Source organism: Opisthorchis viverrini, assembly GCF_000715545.1.
Source record: "Opisthorchis viverrini unplaced genomic scaffold opera_v5_100, whole genome shotgun sequence".
NCBI classification, from domain to species: Eukaryota; Metazoa; Platyhelminthes; class Trematoda; order Opisthorchiida; family Opisthorchiidae; genus Opisthorchis; species Opisthorchis viverrini.
The window spans coordinates 198876-216151 of NW_008751756.1; the positions used below are offsets into that span (position 1 = coordinate 198876).

Genomic DNA, 17276 nt, shown 5'->3' on the forward strand with positions numbered 1-17276 from the left:
ATCCGTATAGTAATATAGAGCGCACCGCAGCATTGTAAACTCGATCAATGACGGTATGGACGAGAACATTACATAAAAATTACCCTCGGGGAAAGTTCATGTTGCCAGCTTGCAGGCAGCTATTATGTCGGGGAACAGATTCCTTTACGAACTGAGCATAAGCCTCGCTTTGGTTCATTTTGTCTTGTGCCTTCGATAGTTCACTTACTTAGTTTACTATTTCTACGCATCTGTCATATGACCACAATTGTTCTTCCCGATAATCTTAAGAATAAATGTAATCCCCTGACAAAACGCACTACTCATAAGGTTGCTGAAAACCCCTTGATAGCCCACGACCGGTTTTGCACTTCTTGGGACTCACCAGGTCGGCGGAGTCCCCGAGTTTCCGTCAACCTTATGTTGTACTTCAACACTAAGTTGTGTGCGACACTGCCACTGCCACCAGCAAGTGTCCAACAGTGTCTTTGAAGCCTAGAACAGGTATCGGAAGATACGAACCTTCCCAAAACACCTGAAACGCCTGATGAAGAGGCACCCTCAGATAAGATGTAAATGTTGCTCTCCGGCGTGACCATCTGCACCGTCTCCACTCAGGACACATACGTTTGCCGGTAAATGCTAAGTTGACTGTGCTACAAATGTGCCGTTTTACGAATGGTAAACGAAATGCACCTCGCTTGTAAAGTTTTCCTTATGTCTAAAACGTATTTCAAGCGTTTAGAGCCTAGACCTTAGACTGGCATCTCAGTACCACGAATTTTTGATAGTTGCGGGCGGTTTTCCGGTGTTCCCCAACCCCACGAAATATTATATACTAATGTACCAGTTGAAGATATCAGGATAAATTTGAAGAGCCACACCGATATATATATATATACCACCTCCCCAAGTCATCGGTGAACGAAACTGTGGCGGCTATAACCACTGTACGACAAGCACGCGGTTCTTGCAGCAGATTATGACGATGATGACACTGCCGTGAAGGTTAAGCCTCCGTGCTGTAATGATCCTGTGGACCATAATGGCTGCATCTCAGCTCCTTAGGTCCAACTCTGTCAGAAAGGTCAGTGGGGAGCAGTCTAATGAATAGCAGCGAAAAATTGCAATAAATGACAGTGGCATTTTTCGCTGCGAAAGGATTTCCAGAACAGTACGACCTTTACCCAAGGTGACTAGCCTCTCCATATTTGCGGAAGCAGCGATGCTGCCTTCACCTCACGAAGAACGGATTAGAAGGGATGGGCTCTGAACACCGCACATTCTGATCGCCCAGCGGTTGAACTTGATTCAATACCGTCGCCTTTAAAATCAAGAGTCCAGTGCTTCTCAAAAGTCAGTTGCTGTACGTTGTGGCAGTAGCAGTCAGATTTTCATACCTTACACCCTGTGCCCTCGGGCTAGGTCGGCCCCTCACTGACGTTTGGGTTAAACCTTAAGGTCAAAGATTCCGCGTGGGGCTCCCGAAATAAACGGAAGCGCCAGGACCAGAGTTTAGAAACACATGCGGAGAACAAGAAGTGAATGATGGACAAAATTAAGGGAAGAGCTCTAGCCATACGCGTATCGCCGTTGTCACAAACAATTATTTACCGGACTGAAATAAATCCATAGGTCGAAATTTCAATGCCTTCGATCGGTAGAAAGCAGACAAACTGGTGAAAAACTTAACAAGCCAGACACAATTATCGCAGCCGGGAGACAATTTTCAACACTATTCAACCGGTCATAAAGCAACTACAACATGGGAGAGCAACGGGATATGAAAGCTTTCTTAAGGAGCTGTTCAGGCCGGAAAGGCCCACATTGCATGACGAACCTCTCTAACTGCCATGCAAAGTTCTTAAACTGGAAGACGTTCTGAAAGAGTTCAAGGATGCAGCGACAATTCCTCTGGATAAAAGGAACGAAAACCGACAAAAGTCGGCTAACTGCCGCGGAATCTGCCTCCTATGCACGTCAGGAAAAATTGTCTAGTGTTCTCCTCAGCTGCGCTGGTCAGTGTCATCTCCTTCGACGGGACACATCAATGGTTGGAGATATTGTCAGACATAGTCCAGTCGCGCCCTCAGAGGCGTTCATGCATCAAAGCTGTTGCCCTCAATGTATAGCTCCCGTCCCAGAGTTCATTGACAAGCCCGCAACTACGAAGCAATTACATCAGCTACCGCGTCCGACACCCCACCCCTCAAACAAATCATCGGTGAACGAAAGGAAACCAGCTATGACCATCGTACGGTAAGTACGCGATTGTTACAGGTGACGATGATGATAATGATCCTTCTCCATCGACTAGTTGCCTGAATTCGGGGATAAAAAGTTCCTAAGGAGACTGTGACGTTCGAGGCAGTCGAATTACGTTTGGCTCAAGTTGTGCTTCAAGACAAATCTTGAACGGAATCGACCGCTCACTGGATAGCCTGTGAACTGCACCAAAAACATGGATTCGCCGTAGATCGTCCTACAAAAACTTAACTTCTTAGACAGTTTTTCGTCTTAGCAAACCGTCTCACACGGAAATGAAATTATGGCTGCAAAACATCTCCTGAACAGAACGCTGCAAGAGTCGAAGTTCCATGTGCTGCCATTTGGAAACGAATGCATCTGAAGCGGAGTTACACTAGCTATCTATGCTATCCGGTTCAGCCACATCCAAGACACTTGTGTTTTTGTCAGCCTACACCAGGATTCAACACAAAGCGCCTCTGATTCAGCTAATTGGCTGTGAGATGGCGTGCTGCACGGATTTTTTCTACATTAGCAGCATACTATCTATGGACGTCATAATTGGTAATGAAGTAGGCGTACGAGTTGCAAAACCTAGCACGGTGTCCGGTCTTCTTTGGAAACGCGTGTGGACTATTCACCACTTGCGCGCAGACAGAACGATTGCAATGCATCGGCATCGAGAATTGAATGCCATACAGCATGACATGTCCGGGCTCTTGACTGGAACGACCGAATCCCCAACACCGAAGTCCTTCAAAGGCAAATGCTATTGGAGTTGACTGCAGCCTGAAGAGAAGCTGGCTCTGCTGAAGAACGAAATAGACATTCCGCCACTTGAGCAGCCTTCAGGTAAGTGTGGAAAAATGTAGCCTCCAATTTAGGTCATGAGGAGCACCTGGCGCTCGGCACAACGGCTATTCGAACATGAGTGAGAAGCTTTCAGGCACGGCGCCTTTCAACGCGCGAAAAGAAGCGAAACATTCAAAAGGATCTACGTTTTCCCCAGTGGATTTGCGGAATGTACGGGATCGGTCTTTTGGATAACTAGCGTACCAGCCTGTCCAACTGAAGGACATGACTTTCTGGAATCCAGGTAAGTAGGTTCCATTTCCTAATGACAATCTGTGGGTCCTCCTAAGGATGAAACCGTCGCTAGCTACAAAATTAATGGAACACGGTCAGGTTACCAACATCACCTTGACAGTACCTTAATGGTGCCGGTCAGGTTTACATCGGTGCTAAGGGGTTGCGCGTCAACCGTCTTGGGATTCATAACATGCCAGTCATTCATGAGTATATACTATCACAATAAGCTTGCAAAAAAGGAAAACGCAACGGTAAGAGTTCGGTTCTAGCCTTAAATGCCGCAACGGCTCTTACACATCTTTTTTTTTACAAAATATCAACAAACTTGACAAAGTTCATTGTAAAAAAGACTCTAGTCCTCGCGGAATCGATCGGCATACATTGATTCACCAGCCGGAAATGACTCGTAGAGGCTCATGCAGACAGCTAGTCAGATCACTTGACACATATGTCCGATCGGTCCCTGATCGCTGAAAGTTGACTTCCTCTTAGTGATTTTATTCTTTCTCCTATACGCCTGAACTTGGAAATATGCATCGCGAAGTCATCTTTTAGTCAGTTTATGCTATTATAAATTAAGGGAAATAGAAAGCGATCCTTATGACTCTAAGAGACCTCATAGAAAAGAATGATTGTGGTTACTTTTCTGACGTACCACAAACAGCCAGACGACAAACATCTATCTCCACTCGAGGCTCATTGACAACAGTGGTCTGATCCGTGGCAGGAGGTGCGCTAACGACGGCGAGTTCAGGTTGATCAGTCACCGTGGCAGACAGCAACTGACGTAAATGCCTTGTCCATAGTGCGGTTGTCTCTTCGGGGATTTGCGTAAGTTCGGGCATGAAAAATATCGGGTCAGGAGGCATACCCTGTCACCATAGGGTAGAAAAAGCAGGTGCAAATGGATGAAACATCGGATCTTTGATACGAAACAGCAAAAACAGGTTTAATAAGGCAGTAGTTCTTGTGTTCGAATAGAAAGTTGAAAAGGTTCGCGGGGAAGCAAGTTCCCAAAAGTCTATCGAGGTCTAAACAATAGGCTATATCAGGTTGACAACCGTAAACCATGATGCTTCGGGTCGCCGCAGCTTTTGGCAGCAGGTTGCGCGGAAAAACATCTTTCCTTGAAAAACGGACAAGGTGTTAATAAGCAAGAACATCAGAACAGACACAACACTGCCACTGGTTATGGTGACATCGCCATGTCGACTGACACCTATAAACATCTATGCAGTAGGTCTTCGCGACCCTATCCTCGCAGATAACATGCACCCGCTTGCATCATCGACAAGGACGAAACAATCGCTGTTATCTAGCTGGCGTTTGTTCACCTGTTTTAAGTTTTGACAGATTATTCCAGTGGGTAGAATAACCGGCAGTTCTAGTAACCTCCTACTGTCAAGATCCTATTCAAGTTTTAGGAGAGCAGTCCAGAACGGTCCGATACATACAAATACCCACTGTAGCTCAGGTCGTGTAGAGCTCTGGTATCCGAGATACTATCCAGGACAAGTCAGGCGAATGGCTCAGTGGTTAGAGAACGAACTTACTGACCGGAAGGTCCGCGGTTCGAACCCGACCTCTGCCTTTCCACTTCCCCTGTCTAGGCTTGGGTAACCTGACAGTAGCTCAGCCCTTGTGCTTCCTTTGGGTTGTATGGCAGCCAGGCACCGGAAGGGTGTTACAGCTGAACGATTATTATTATTTATTCGGGCAAATCATCAGGAGTACCATCGTCAGAGGAACTTCGAGATGAAAGTAGGTAGTGATAGCCCCGGAATTAGAAGGGTATTTCGGTAAGCGGTGTTTCTTTCATATTCTCTCAAAAGCCTGTGCAGGCATACGAGAATTGAGGGTTTATAGTGCGGCTACTGGACAGTTGTGCTTCGGCGTTTTACAACCACACAAACATCAACGACATGTTCCTCGCAAGCTGAACAATGAGTTGGTGGAAAAAGTAGTCAAACCAAGTTCCGGCAGAAATTGGCGTTTCCATCGTAACCCAGTTCAATCAAACAGGTGTTAAAAATCTTGGTCTCCAATACGGTTTACTCTCCTGTCTTAGTCGTAACGTCTGCGGATCTCGCCGCCGATCGCAAAGGTGTGCATCTGCAATCTGGAATACTCATAGAATTGACCGATCTGTACATGGAATTAAACCATAACAAAGCGGTACGTGTTTCGTACGACTTCATTAGAAACAGAACCTTTCTGACAATGTTAGACTCACGAGAGTAGCATAATTAGCAAAAACAGGATGGAAATAAGGCTCAACAAGGGTAGAACGCCGGTTCGGAACGGACCAGGTGGTTGTCACAACAACATTCATAAAAAACAAGCCATTGAAATCAAAAGACGGGATGAATGATTTGGTCTGGACTCTGGGTGAACAACAGACTGATAATCTTCGCAGGTAGATTATCAATAAAAAAGAAACTGTATGGGCATAGGCGTTTCGGAGGAATATGGCCATTGCTGAGAAATAATCCGAAGGCAGTCTCTCTGAAAAGACTAATCCAGAGGCTACGGCAGTGATCAGATTTAACCCCGAACTAGTTTGCATGAACCGACTGAAAAACTGTTGCTATTTCAGTTTCAGCCCCGTTTGAAACGGATTGCCCGAAAAATCTAAGGCTGTTAGCCATTCACATCAGATTACACTACCATTTAGCAATAAGGCCACGAACATTGGTTCCAAGTCATAGTTAGTAATCGCTCCAATGGAGGGCGGGCAGAAGGCCAATCAGATTGCTGGCGTTTGGACCCCACGTAGTCACTCCATTGACCAGTTGATCAGTGACACCGTCCAGCACTGAGCTTGAATCACTCCGTAGGTCAATATCAACAAAGTAGTGCTCTCGACAAATTCCAGTCGAGAGTCGACGAACAAGAAGACGAAACATTGATATACTGGTGTATGTTTAATGATAATGTAATAACCGTTCATCTGTAATACCCTTTCGGTGCCTGGTTGCCATGCCACTCGAAGGAAGCACGACGGATGAGATACTTTTACGTTACCCAGACCCAGGCACGAGCAGACGAGATGCCGAGGTTGGGTTCGAACCACGGACCTTCCGCTTAGTAAGTTCGCACCTTAACCAATGAACTATCTCGAGCTCGTAACCTTATCCAGATTACTATTTTAGACCATTGATGGAATCAGTTCGATTTACAGTAGTAAAGTGCTTAAGGCCCATGACTTAGACTGGATAATGTATTCTATCGGTCACCAGTTCAGCTGATGAGTCGAGCGACTCCCGCATTTGCAGAACCTGGTCTAAAGAGTAAAAAACAGGATTGTAGTTGTTCACGGGTATTTCTAATTCGCACGCACGCAAAGCGTCAGTTGTCTACAGAAACCTCATCAAAGTTGCCAGCACTAATGAGGTCATACTAAAGCACAAACACTCGACGAAGTATTGGCGTACAAACCACCTACCTGAAGTAACTGGAATACAGCAAGTTGCAAACTTTGTTTGTCTGAAACGGCTAGCAGGGTCTCTGTGAAAAGAAATGAAGGTGAAGAGGGGTGAACGGAAGTTACTCACAAAGGGACGAAAAAAGTTGGACACCAAAAGCTTCAGTTGAAGTTGGAATGTCTATATACAAGTTCCTAATTTTGTACGCATTTGGAGGTGAGCGAATTCAGTTCCAAATTCGTTTGGATTGTCGTTGCTGAAACCTGGGCTGAGCAGGACCGAGCACATATTTATCCGAAATGGAGAGTTTTTGATCTGCGGTCTGTGAATATGAATGCTCACCAGCAGGAGTTGTACCATATCCGTTGCCGACTTTCGGAGCCGTCCTATTAAGTGATACTTCGGCTCTTTTTTCAAACAGTTCAAAAATAAGGCTCTCCAAAGATTGTGCGGAAAGTAGCCCAGTGGAAAAACAGTCCCCATCGGGCAAAAGACGATCCAAATCAAGTCGGCTTCCCAGATGTGCGCTGGCCACCTCGTTGCGAAACCGGGAAGAGTAGCCTGGACTAAGCGAGCGAGGTCGGGAAGACTGTGATGGAGGCAAATGCGTGGAAGAGAGACAGCGTGGGGACAGTGATCGTCTTTGGGTGTCGCCACATGTCTGCAACACAACTCGGCGGAACAACCCGGTCAAGGGAACGCAACACTTCGCCACATTACAGGATCTGGACATATCACGACATGAACGATGAAAGATTGATAGACGATGAACGTGTATCCTAGACGCATCACTCTTCAAAGAGTATAGGTCTGCCCCATGATCCTCCTTGCAGCGTCGACTCACTTCTGGTCGGTAAATTCGGGAAATATCACCGAATAAAGTAGTCAATGCCGGCTGAGTCGAGAGGCGAGATTTTCGGAAGGTGACCGAAGAGAAGATATGTCTACGGCTCGCGTTAACCAATCTACCAGGAGTATCGGGTGCTGTGCAGTGCTCGTGACTGGTGGAATTAGGTACAGAGTACGTGAAAGCACCGCTCACAGATTGCCTTTGCTTGAAAAGTGTTTGGTGGGCTTCATGGATGGATGAATGCGAGTCTATTCTCATCGAAATGAGATGTAGTCATGAGCCGAATGCTACCTCGACGGGATGACCACTTCTTGAGTGAAGAGGCGGACAGCCTTTTAAATCGGGATTCATATCGATTGGATCGTGTGAGGCACGTGACTAATGTAAGAAGGGAAACGTGCCGTTGGAACAGTCAATAGATCAGTCGATTAATCAGGTGCAAAGTAGTACTTCCCAATAGACTGGATCACAGAGTCCAAGGCTTATGAAGCCTCCGTTGTAAATACAATGAAACAGGGAAGTTACGTCGATAGGCGATATTTTGATCGCACGAGTGCGAGATTGAATCATTCCATTGGACAAGTGTCACTGATCTTCCAGAGGTTCCAATTAGGCAATATGACAGTTGCAACCATAACTTTGTTACCAATTTAGAGAACAAACACCTTTAGGTCGCTTCCATGCAGAACGGTGCTGGGCAGAGAGCACTCTGTGAGTTAGCTGGTCCCCTGATACGAAAATTGAGTATCGTAACGAAAATTACCTGTGGAATATGAAAAGCTCGCCAATTGTGGGTGAGTTACCCCTCCACACGATAACCTGGCACTGCCTGCAGATAACTAATTTAGCAACTAAGAGGTTGACACCTCCCTAAGTCAACGAATTTATCAGAACCGTTTTCTAGACCCTTCGAACTGGCCTAGTGTCGGATGTCTATTCGCTCTGGAACGGGATCGCTGCATGCTTGCACAGTACCGAGTTTCGCCTACAGCACAGCACTGCCAGCTCCTCTCAAACACAATATTAGACAGAACAGTGGTGCTATCTGAATCTTGGAGAAACGCTCCTGCCGGACCGGAGCACCATTCAACCCGAAAAATTACCAGACGTCAAATGAAAACCAGCGCGTGCACTGACCCTAGAGGCTTGTAAACATGGAAAACTAAGAAAGAAGACGCGAAGAATGTTTGGAATGCCCAAAGACTACTTCGGTTAATCCAGCCGACCGGTCCCTAAAATTCGTCAATGACTGAAACCATCCGAAATCAAAGTTTTGAATAAAGACGCCTTGACCACTGGACTGAGCACTTTGAGCGATTCTCACGGCTACTCAGTTAGACTGTCGAACTTAGGTAGGACCATGGACGGTGAACCTAGAAATCCACACGACCTCGGGGGTTTATGATTGCATATCTTGGTGCGGATGACCTACCACCTGCATTGTTCAAGGGTGGCGTTCCTTTGTCCCATCTTCCCCCAGTTAGGGAATAAAGAGTGCTTCAGACAATTGGGAAGAATCGGTGATAGTGCCCATTTTCACAAAGGAAGTCCGTGGTGAACGCGGTAATCAACTTGAATCCGCGCGCCACCTGTCTATCGTCACCTCAGGGTGGGTCATGAAGCAAACTCCGGAGAAGCAAGTGAGATCGCTTGAGGTTAACCGAATGTTCACAGTCCGTTAGGTACCAGAACAATGTCAAACGTAAAAGCAATCCATAATTGGTATTGTTTGGTGTAAAAGGCGCTTCTAACTTTAATAGCAGTGTGAGAAGACTTAGTAATTTTCATTCAAAATTTTGCCACAAGAAGAGTAACTTAAAAAGACGAGTGAAACTTCCATATGAGAAGTCGTCACTCGAGGAGCTAGTCAACACGTGAAAAGATTTGGTCTCTGTAATCGCAGGATGAGCGGCGCTACATCCTACCTAACTGTGGGTTATTCACACTGCTGATCAGTCCCTCTGTCGCCGAAAGGTTAAGTATTGAAACTACTAGCCGGGAGGTCGCGGGTTCAAGACTACCTGGAGTCTCGTGACAGTTGAGGTTATCGTACACATCTTTAGAGCCCGAATCGCGCTTATTAATTTGGTACACTTGTGACGGTGTTTCTCTGAACCTCAAGAGGCATGTACATCAGGCTACAGTGCGGGATATTTTGTTGAATGGTTGTGAGACGTCGCCTGCTCGAGCAGCGGGACTGAATAATCTTCAGGTTTTTTAAAAGTGCCGTGTCAGAAGCATTACCCACGTACGTTGGTACCAACGAATCCGCGACGATACATTTAGCGAATGAGTGTTAGGTCGTGCAACGGGGAATTTAACCGAAAAATGTGCCCAGCACCGAAAGCTACGGTGATTTAGCCATGATTGTGCATGCCTAATCATTACCATCGAAAAAAAGTTTTGCGTGCCTGATTAGGAGTGGTGCAGACATGCGCAGACACCTCGAGGCGAGTGTAGTTTGCTAGACCGTTTTCCTAACATGTTTCATTTTTTTAAATAGGGCTTCAAAATAAATTATGGTAGTACGGTGAAACATCCGTGACGAACACTGATGCTGTCCACGATGGTGATGGTGATGGGTATCCATGAGCGTCAATCAACCCATGATCTACATTTGTTTGCTATGACCTCTCAGTAACCACACTATTAACCATAAAGTGCGCCTTTCGTGTGTATGCAAAATTAACACAGAGGCATAGATGAAGTCACTTCCAAAATGAGTCTTGTTATTCAAGGGGATTTGTAGAGTGCCAGGGCTTGGTTCGCATTTGTTCGGTCGTGATACTGAGTCTTGTTCATCTACACATATCAATCAACCTGGGTATCTACATTCACTAATCAGACGTGCTCTCTCTCTCTCCTTCCCTCTCTCTCGTGAGATGCCTAATCCGTGAATCATTCCAAATGAGGTCTTGCGCAATTTCACCGGATCCCCAGCCAGCTTCTGAAAAACAAACCTTTGCCTCCCACGAAATTCGGTTTGTGATAACCAAGAACAAAACAAATACTCCGAGATAAGGAGAGTGATGCGAAGTTTGCAGACTAAGCCGGAAATGTCTCCCCTTGTGGGTGTGCGTAAACTGTCAGCTCTGTTGACCGCGTCTTCGCTTTCTCATTTAAAAGTTGCAATCTATGCCCTGGTATTCGTGATTTCGACCAGGACATACAGTCCGTGGAGGACATGAGGGCTAAAATAACGCCAGGTTGATCAGGCCCAAATAAGGGGCTTGAAACAATAAACGGGTTACTAGGAACTCACACCCCATTTTCCACATCCATCCGCAATCCTGAGAGGGCCATGAGTTTTGAGGAAGGGGAAAACTAGTTCACTTAAAGAATTTAAAGTGATAAGAACACAAAACGCGCGATAAACCAGATTGGTAGAGATAATTTTGAGGAAGAATTATGATGAAACCGACCGCGATACTTACCAGGGCCAATCAATTCCAGTGCCGTAGAAAGGAATGTCTCAATGAGCCCGGTCATGTAAGAACATCTAAAAAGGTTACGATGAAAATATCATAGAGAATACGGATGTGCTCAATAACAATACTACCTCAGTACATATTCCATTTTCGGTTTCACCATAGAATTTCCATCCCCCGTCGAACTCCCGCATACAAGTGGGCCAGAAAAACGCACTAGTCCTATCCTGGCTACAGATTCGACAGACAGTAGTGCCTCTAAATATTACAGAAAATCTTAACTACTCGTTAAATAGCAGTATCACAATTCTCCGGAAAAAGGGACTCCTGACGGGCAACTCGACGATTCCGCGTCTGTGGGCAATCCCATATTAGATATGTTGAATCTAGAGGCAATGGAAATCCCTTATCCATTTTCCAGTGCTTTGTACACCAACCACCATATTCCATGGCACTTGGTAGTGCATGTTTTTCTCTACCCTTGCGCGTCAGACCAAATTGCAAAACGTTCTCACTCTGTACAAGGCAGCATATTAGACAGCTGCATAACGCAGCCATGAACTGCGCAAACAATCTGCCTACAAAAAGACCGGCTTGGCGAACTACATAAGCACTCATACAGTTCACTAATCAAACCAGTCTGATAAATGACGGTGGGGCTTGCAAGTGGTTGTACGAAGCACCCGTGTTCAACAGCCATCTTCTGCTGTCGGTGGTAAAGATCTGCAATTGCAATCTCACAACTGGTTGCTTTTTTCTGTCTTGATCACCATGCTGCATTATGCTAGCCCTTCCTAGCCCTGGCGATTCGTTGTCCATCTATGTGACGACATAGTACTCATGCCCCTTGCTTAGTCCATGCTGATAACCAACCAGGCGAAGGTCACTACGCGGACGGTGCACACCATGATGAATCGCCCATCATCAGTTTATCTCGGTTTAACAAATGGTCGTAAATAATGAAATGCTTGCCTACAGTAGTCTGCTGTCAAGTTTTTCTGAAGAAATCCTATCGCCATGCTTGGATACCTTACTCACCAAGGGCAGACGGAATGATGGGGTTTCACGTTGGGAGCAAACACTTGACGATTTACTTGATGAAAACCTATCGCTTGGATACCTTACTCACCAAGGGCAGACGGAATGATGGGGTTTCACGTTGGGAGCAAACACTTGACGATTTACTTGATGTCTAGCCTTTCCGCTTTCTTCACGGAGTAAGAATCGGGATAGAAAAGTAACAGAGGCTAGCGACTACGCGATTGGGTCAGTGTCACCAACCCCGAGTGCGTATCTCGTCCTTAGATCACCGTCCGAGAAGATGGCAGTTGCCAGTACAACGGAGCTTGCCGGGCCAGAATATCGTCCACTTACAATAACCACTTTATGTAGGTAAAAGTCCGAATGACATACGAACAGATAACAAGCAACTAAAAGCATCTCCACCTTGGAATGATGTGGAGAAATAGGGCCGCGAACTTACTTGAGAATGTGCTGCAGAATATCGGTGCAGATGTGCCACCATTTCTCCCGCCTGTATTCATCAACTATAGACAGATAACAGCTGCAGATTTGGAGCAGAAAAAAAAACAAGATCAATCAAGGGTGAGTAATGAGCTTAGTCTTAACCGTAAGGTCGACTACATAGTCTGCAGGCTCAAATCTACCGACAGGGATAGAAACATCCCTCCTGAGGAGTTTCCCGGAGGTAATCTGTTTGTCCTTATATCGCTGCGCTGCAGCAGTCGTTTCAAATTTAGAGTAATGAAACCAAATGGTAATTGGCTTGTTTGAAAAACAGTGGTTGTGAGTCACGAGCAAGATATATCTCAGCATCGGTCAAAAACAGGTTTCCTTGGCAAACGAGGTAAATATGTTGAGGAAATCAATTGGGTTTTATTAAAACCCGGTTTGGAAATTAGTTATTAGGGAAAAAAACAGTGACGGAGTGTGAGCCATTACCAGCAAACTCCGGCTAAGCTGTCATTGTCGCCTCCCTGGATGGGGACCCCGAGCCGAAACGCATCAATGGTTAGAGACATTGTCGGACATGGCTCAGTCGAGCCCTCAATGGGGTCCACGCATCTAAGCTGTTGGCTTCAGTGAATAGCTCCCCTCCCGATCTCCCCAACGAAAAGTCCACTGACAACACGAGTCAATTATATCAGCTCCAGTATGTCGCCATCTACCCCACTTACCCAAACCATCGGCGAACGAAGCTGTAGCAGCTATAACCATTGTAGGGCAAGTGTGTGATTCTTACAGGTGAAGACGATAACGATGATGATTATGCATACGAAACAATTACATAGAATTCATTCAACACCGCTTCCACCCTGTTTCGGGCACATCACATCAGGTGGGTGTAGTCCCCGGAATCTTCGATGTGAACAGCAATTCGGTCTTAAAGAAATTCGTGAGTTGATACTCATCTATATGTGCAAGAGCAGGAGACGCAATGAACCATACTGAGTTTCAAAAGTTTACTTAAAATTGCTTGGAGATAATAAAAAAAGCAGGCCAGGTTACTAATGGAATGAACATTTTGATGATGATCCAAAGGGACATTAGGCATGAACACTGTGTTATTACTGAGGTTGTCGAACTTAAAAAATTAGTCATAAGGTTCGACAGCTCACGGCCAGTCTCGCCCTTTTTGAGCTAATCAGTTAGTTTCTGAGTTCCCGCAAGACTTATGAACGCTCGAGGATAAGATACCAAACTAAAGAAAACATGGTGAGTGCTTGACTAATAATCAAGTATGTTCCTCATGTGAAAAACAAACCCTTGAAAAGGACGATGGTGTGCGTTCTCTGTGGGTGGACCGACTCTAACTAGACAGGTGCACCCCAGAAACTGGGCGGGAAGTTATACATGGATACGTGCTGCAGGTAAGCTGACTTGATGAGGATTTCCGTTTTCGTATAATCCGCTTGTTGGATGGCATGCCTGACAGCGGTCAGAAAGCTCTGCCATCAGCCATGCTAGTTTGAGCTTTACACCCCAGCAGAAAACGAACATTGTGGCATTCCAGACACCAAACAACCTACGACTTCTTGGTGTGGACTTTGGATATCACGTAACCTCTACTTCGAAATGGAATGAGACCAAAAAGAAGCCCACCCTCTGCACAGGGGTCCCCTTTAGGGAGGTTTTTCGGCGTATAACGAGTCTTGTAGTTTATAACGGATTTGAACATAAACAAATGTAGATGAATCGATTGACAAAGAGCTGAAATCCTTAGCAAGACTAATGGATTGCTTGAAGTTTATACACGATGCACGACCAGCGTACAAACAGTGGAAAGGTGTTGTAACTTGCTGAACGGTCGTGCAACTCTGTATCGGTCCCTTGGCTTCCTGCTCCGCCCACTATGGTATATCAAAAGGCACGGTAGCTCTAGAGAGCCCTTTATGGAGACAAAAGGAGAATCATTACATCTGTATTTATAGGGTAGTTACAGTGTTCCACAAGGTCATGCCAGGATGTCCGTGAGGGGGCGAGAAGCGTCCAGTCAAGGATGCCCGACCCGGATTGGGTAGCATTCTGACCAATCAGGGTGTGCCTTCGTTTGGCCCGTGTCCTGCACGTGACACAGCCGTTCAAATGATGTGCTGTTCGGTTATTGGGGACGGCTGGCCCCCGAACAAAGGGAATACTGTCAAAACCGCTAGCCATGTCAGAAGTAAGAGCAGTTTACTACTGAACTAAATAGCACTAACAATAGTCGTTCAGCTGTAACAACCTTTCGGAGCTTAGCTGCCATACCGCCAGAAGGAAGCGCGAGGGCTGAGAAACTGTCAGGTTACTCAAACCTAGACAGTCGAGATGCTGAGGTTGGGTTCGAACCACGGACCTTCTGGTCAGTAAGTTCGCACCCTAATTTTTTTATAGTCTCGGCTCTACTACTGAACTACCGTGAAACAACCGGAAGAAAAATAATATCTAGGGGCCATACAAACATAAAGAACATCACACAATACTGTCCGAACGCGGCTAATAAGTCTTTTCATGTGTTCGCCTTGCATTGAATGACATATTCCTGAAGCTTTTTATGAAAGACAGGAAATCCAAAGCAGGGCCTAGACGCGTCAAACCAAAAAATGTCTCCAGAGGATGGTGTAGCTTCACTTGACAGCGCGAGGTATCTACCAATGACGTTGTCTTCTTCGGTTTTCCAGGAACTTCGAAGCATCGATCTTCCCAGATGAACGTTGGCGCGTGTGTATCCTACGCTGAGGCCAGTTTGAGTTGCGGTGACCGGATAGGGAAGTCACACACCGACAAGAGGACTGTTAGCTTAGGATTAAATACGGACGGTAAAATGTTAAGTCAAATGGTAGAAAAAGAGGAAAACTAACCTTAGTGCTTTCGCGTAGTTTCCCTTCTGAAAATATTCCGCTCCCATAAGAAAAGCTGCAGGATGAAAAAAGGTCACATACCATCCCGTGAGTGAGTTGAAAATGGGCTAAGGAAGTGAGGGTGAAAAAGCGGAAGAATAATGGAATTTGAATATCAGATCACGTTGTTGCCTGCGGAAGTATCATTCCCAACCTGTACGTCTTGGATAGCTAACCGATTGAGATTCCAGAGTATGAGTGAATCAGACGATTACAGCTGTGTTGCTACCTGATTAACGCGGCGGTGGAACAAAATTTCTTTCAAAGCGCAGTACTGTCTTTCGAAAGACAGAGCTTACGAGGACAGCGAGTGTCAAAAGAGATGAAACGTCTGCAAGACAGTGTTTCCGAGAAAAACGGGTTTTGCTGGTCCTGTTGGCACATTAATCGCTAGGTCTCTGTCGACTTCCAGACATGGAAAATGGGGTCTGATTGTCTGGGGACGTCTGGGGATTGTCTGGTGCGACTGGTCCTGACAGGTACCCAATCGAATGTCGTACATATCAATCAATAAGGTTGAATGTGTGCATTGCAGCAGGCTAGCGTTGTCAGGAAGAATGTACGTTATTCATTGATAGCTAAGATTTAGCGCCAACCATGTTTATACATATCTGCCGAACGTACCACCTGGTGATGCCTCGACGGTTTGAGAGATGACCGCATCAAAGTCCTGTTCACATTAGTGTACATATAGGTCGCTGAGTCGCGGGAGCTCACAGAACAGAATTGAGCACAGTTTTACTCTCACTTTGGACCCGCGTAAAGTGGCATATAGAAACCCAAAGCAGTTTGCCATACGCAGCAAGTGCTTTGAGAGATCGCACCGAAATGCACGAAACAGACTACAGGTTCCACAACCAGCAGGTTTCTTATCATAAAAATCCAGGTGGGTACCACTACTGGAGGTGAAGAACTCGTATTTCAACATAGAAACTCAACAATCTGTAGCACCAGAAAGAAACTGAATTTGAAAGTGAAGTGAGCCGGTACCAGAATCAAGGATTAACCCAGCTTAGGCTGACTGTATTTTGCAGTTTTCATGCATTGGTTCCTCAGATATCTGTCATGCAATAAGCGTCATTGGAAGTAAGTGTCACCAACTGCCATTATGAAAGCCGTGGATGCAAGTTGAACGTTTTTTTTAATTTTTTTATACATAGTGTTTCACTCAGAACTACATAACGTCTTTCGTCCCTTTCAATCATACCAACCAAGGGTGGGGGGTAACTTTTGAGCAATAAGCTTGATAGCTTCTGCTCCCACAAGGGCACGATTTTGGCCGGTTCTGAGTGGGATAGCTGCAGTTTTTTTGTCATTCCATCCCCTCAGGCTTTTGGGTTCTTTTGCTAATTCGGTCCCAAAACATCACATATTTGGAAATGGTATCCGAAGGACATGAATTGGTCTCCTTGAGAGCTTAGAGAAACAACTAGGACAAATTACACTCTGGCCCAGCAGTGTCTGCAGGAAAAACGACCATCCGTGACATTCCAGAATAGTTAAACAACCTGCACTTCTCATGAAAAGAAGGGGTCGGTGAACAGGAGAAGATTTTAACTGCAGTCCTCTGAACCTTGCCCCTTGCAATTCAACTAAATCAGTCACAATGGAATACACTGGAACTCACACGGGTACAGCTTCATTCGTTCCGCCTTATAACGCTTATACTGTAGATGTGTTTGTTCCAGCAAAGGAATGATGAGCTCCTGAAAGGCAGTTTCAAAGAACATAGGTGCATAGAATTACCAAAGTATCACGGGAGATGACGTATACGAACATGATTCAAGAGGGCAAGAAAACTGAAGGGTAGCGAAGGCTACAGTCAATTCTTTTAGATGTAGGATGACCGCTTCACTTT

General features: G+C 45.6%; 1 protein-coding gene across 1 annotated transcript in view; it reads right to left on the reverse strand.

The window, feature by feature from the left end:
* The window catches only part of T265_05341 (hypothetical protein), a gene marked incomplete at both ends in the record, with an annotated part of 50724 nt that overhangs the window by 18144 nt on the left and 15304 nt on the right, over positions 1-17276 (reverse strand). Inside the window, 6 exons of the mRNA XM_009170332.1 lie at positions 3971-4187; positions 6761-6822; positions 11025-11089; positions 12502-12582; positions 15380-15434; positions 17046-17124. Coding sequence (XP_009168596.1) covers positions 3971-4187; positions 6761-6822; positions 11025-11089; positions 12502-12582; positions 15380-15434; positions 17046-17124 — 559 coding nt within the window. The remainder of the gene's footprint in view (positions 1-3970; positions 4188-6760; positions 6823-11024; positions 11090-12501; positions 12583-15379; positions 15435-17045; positions 17125-17276) is intronic.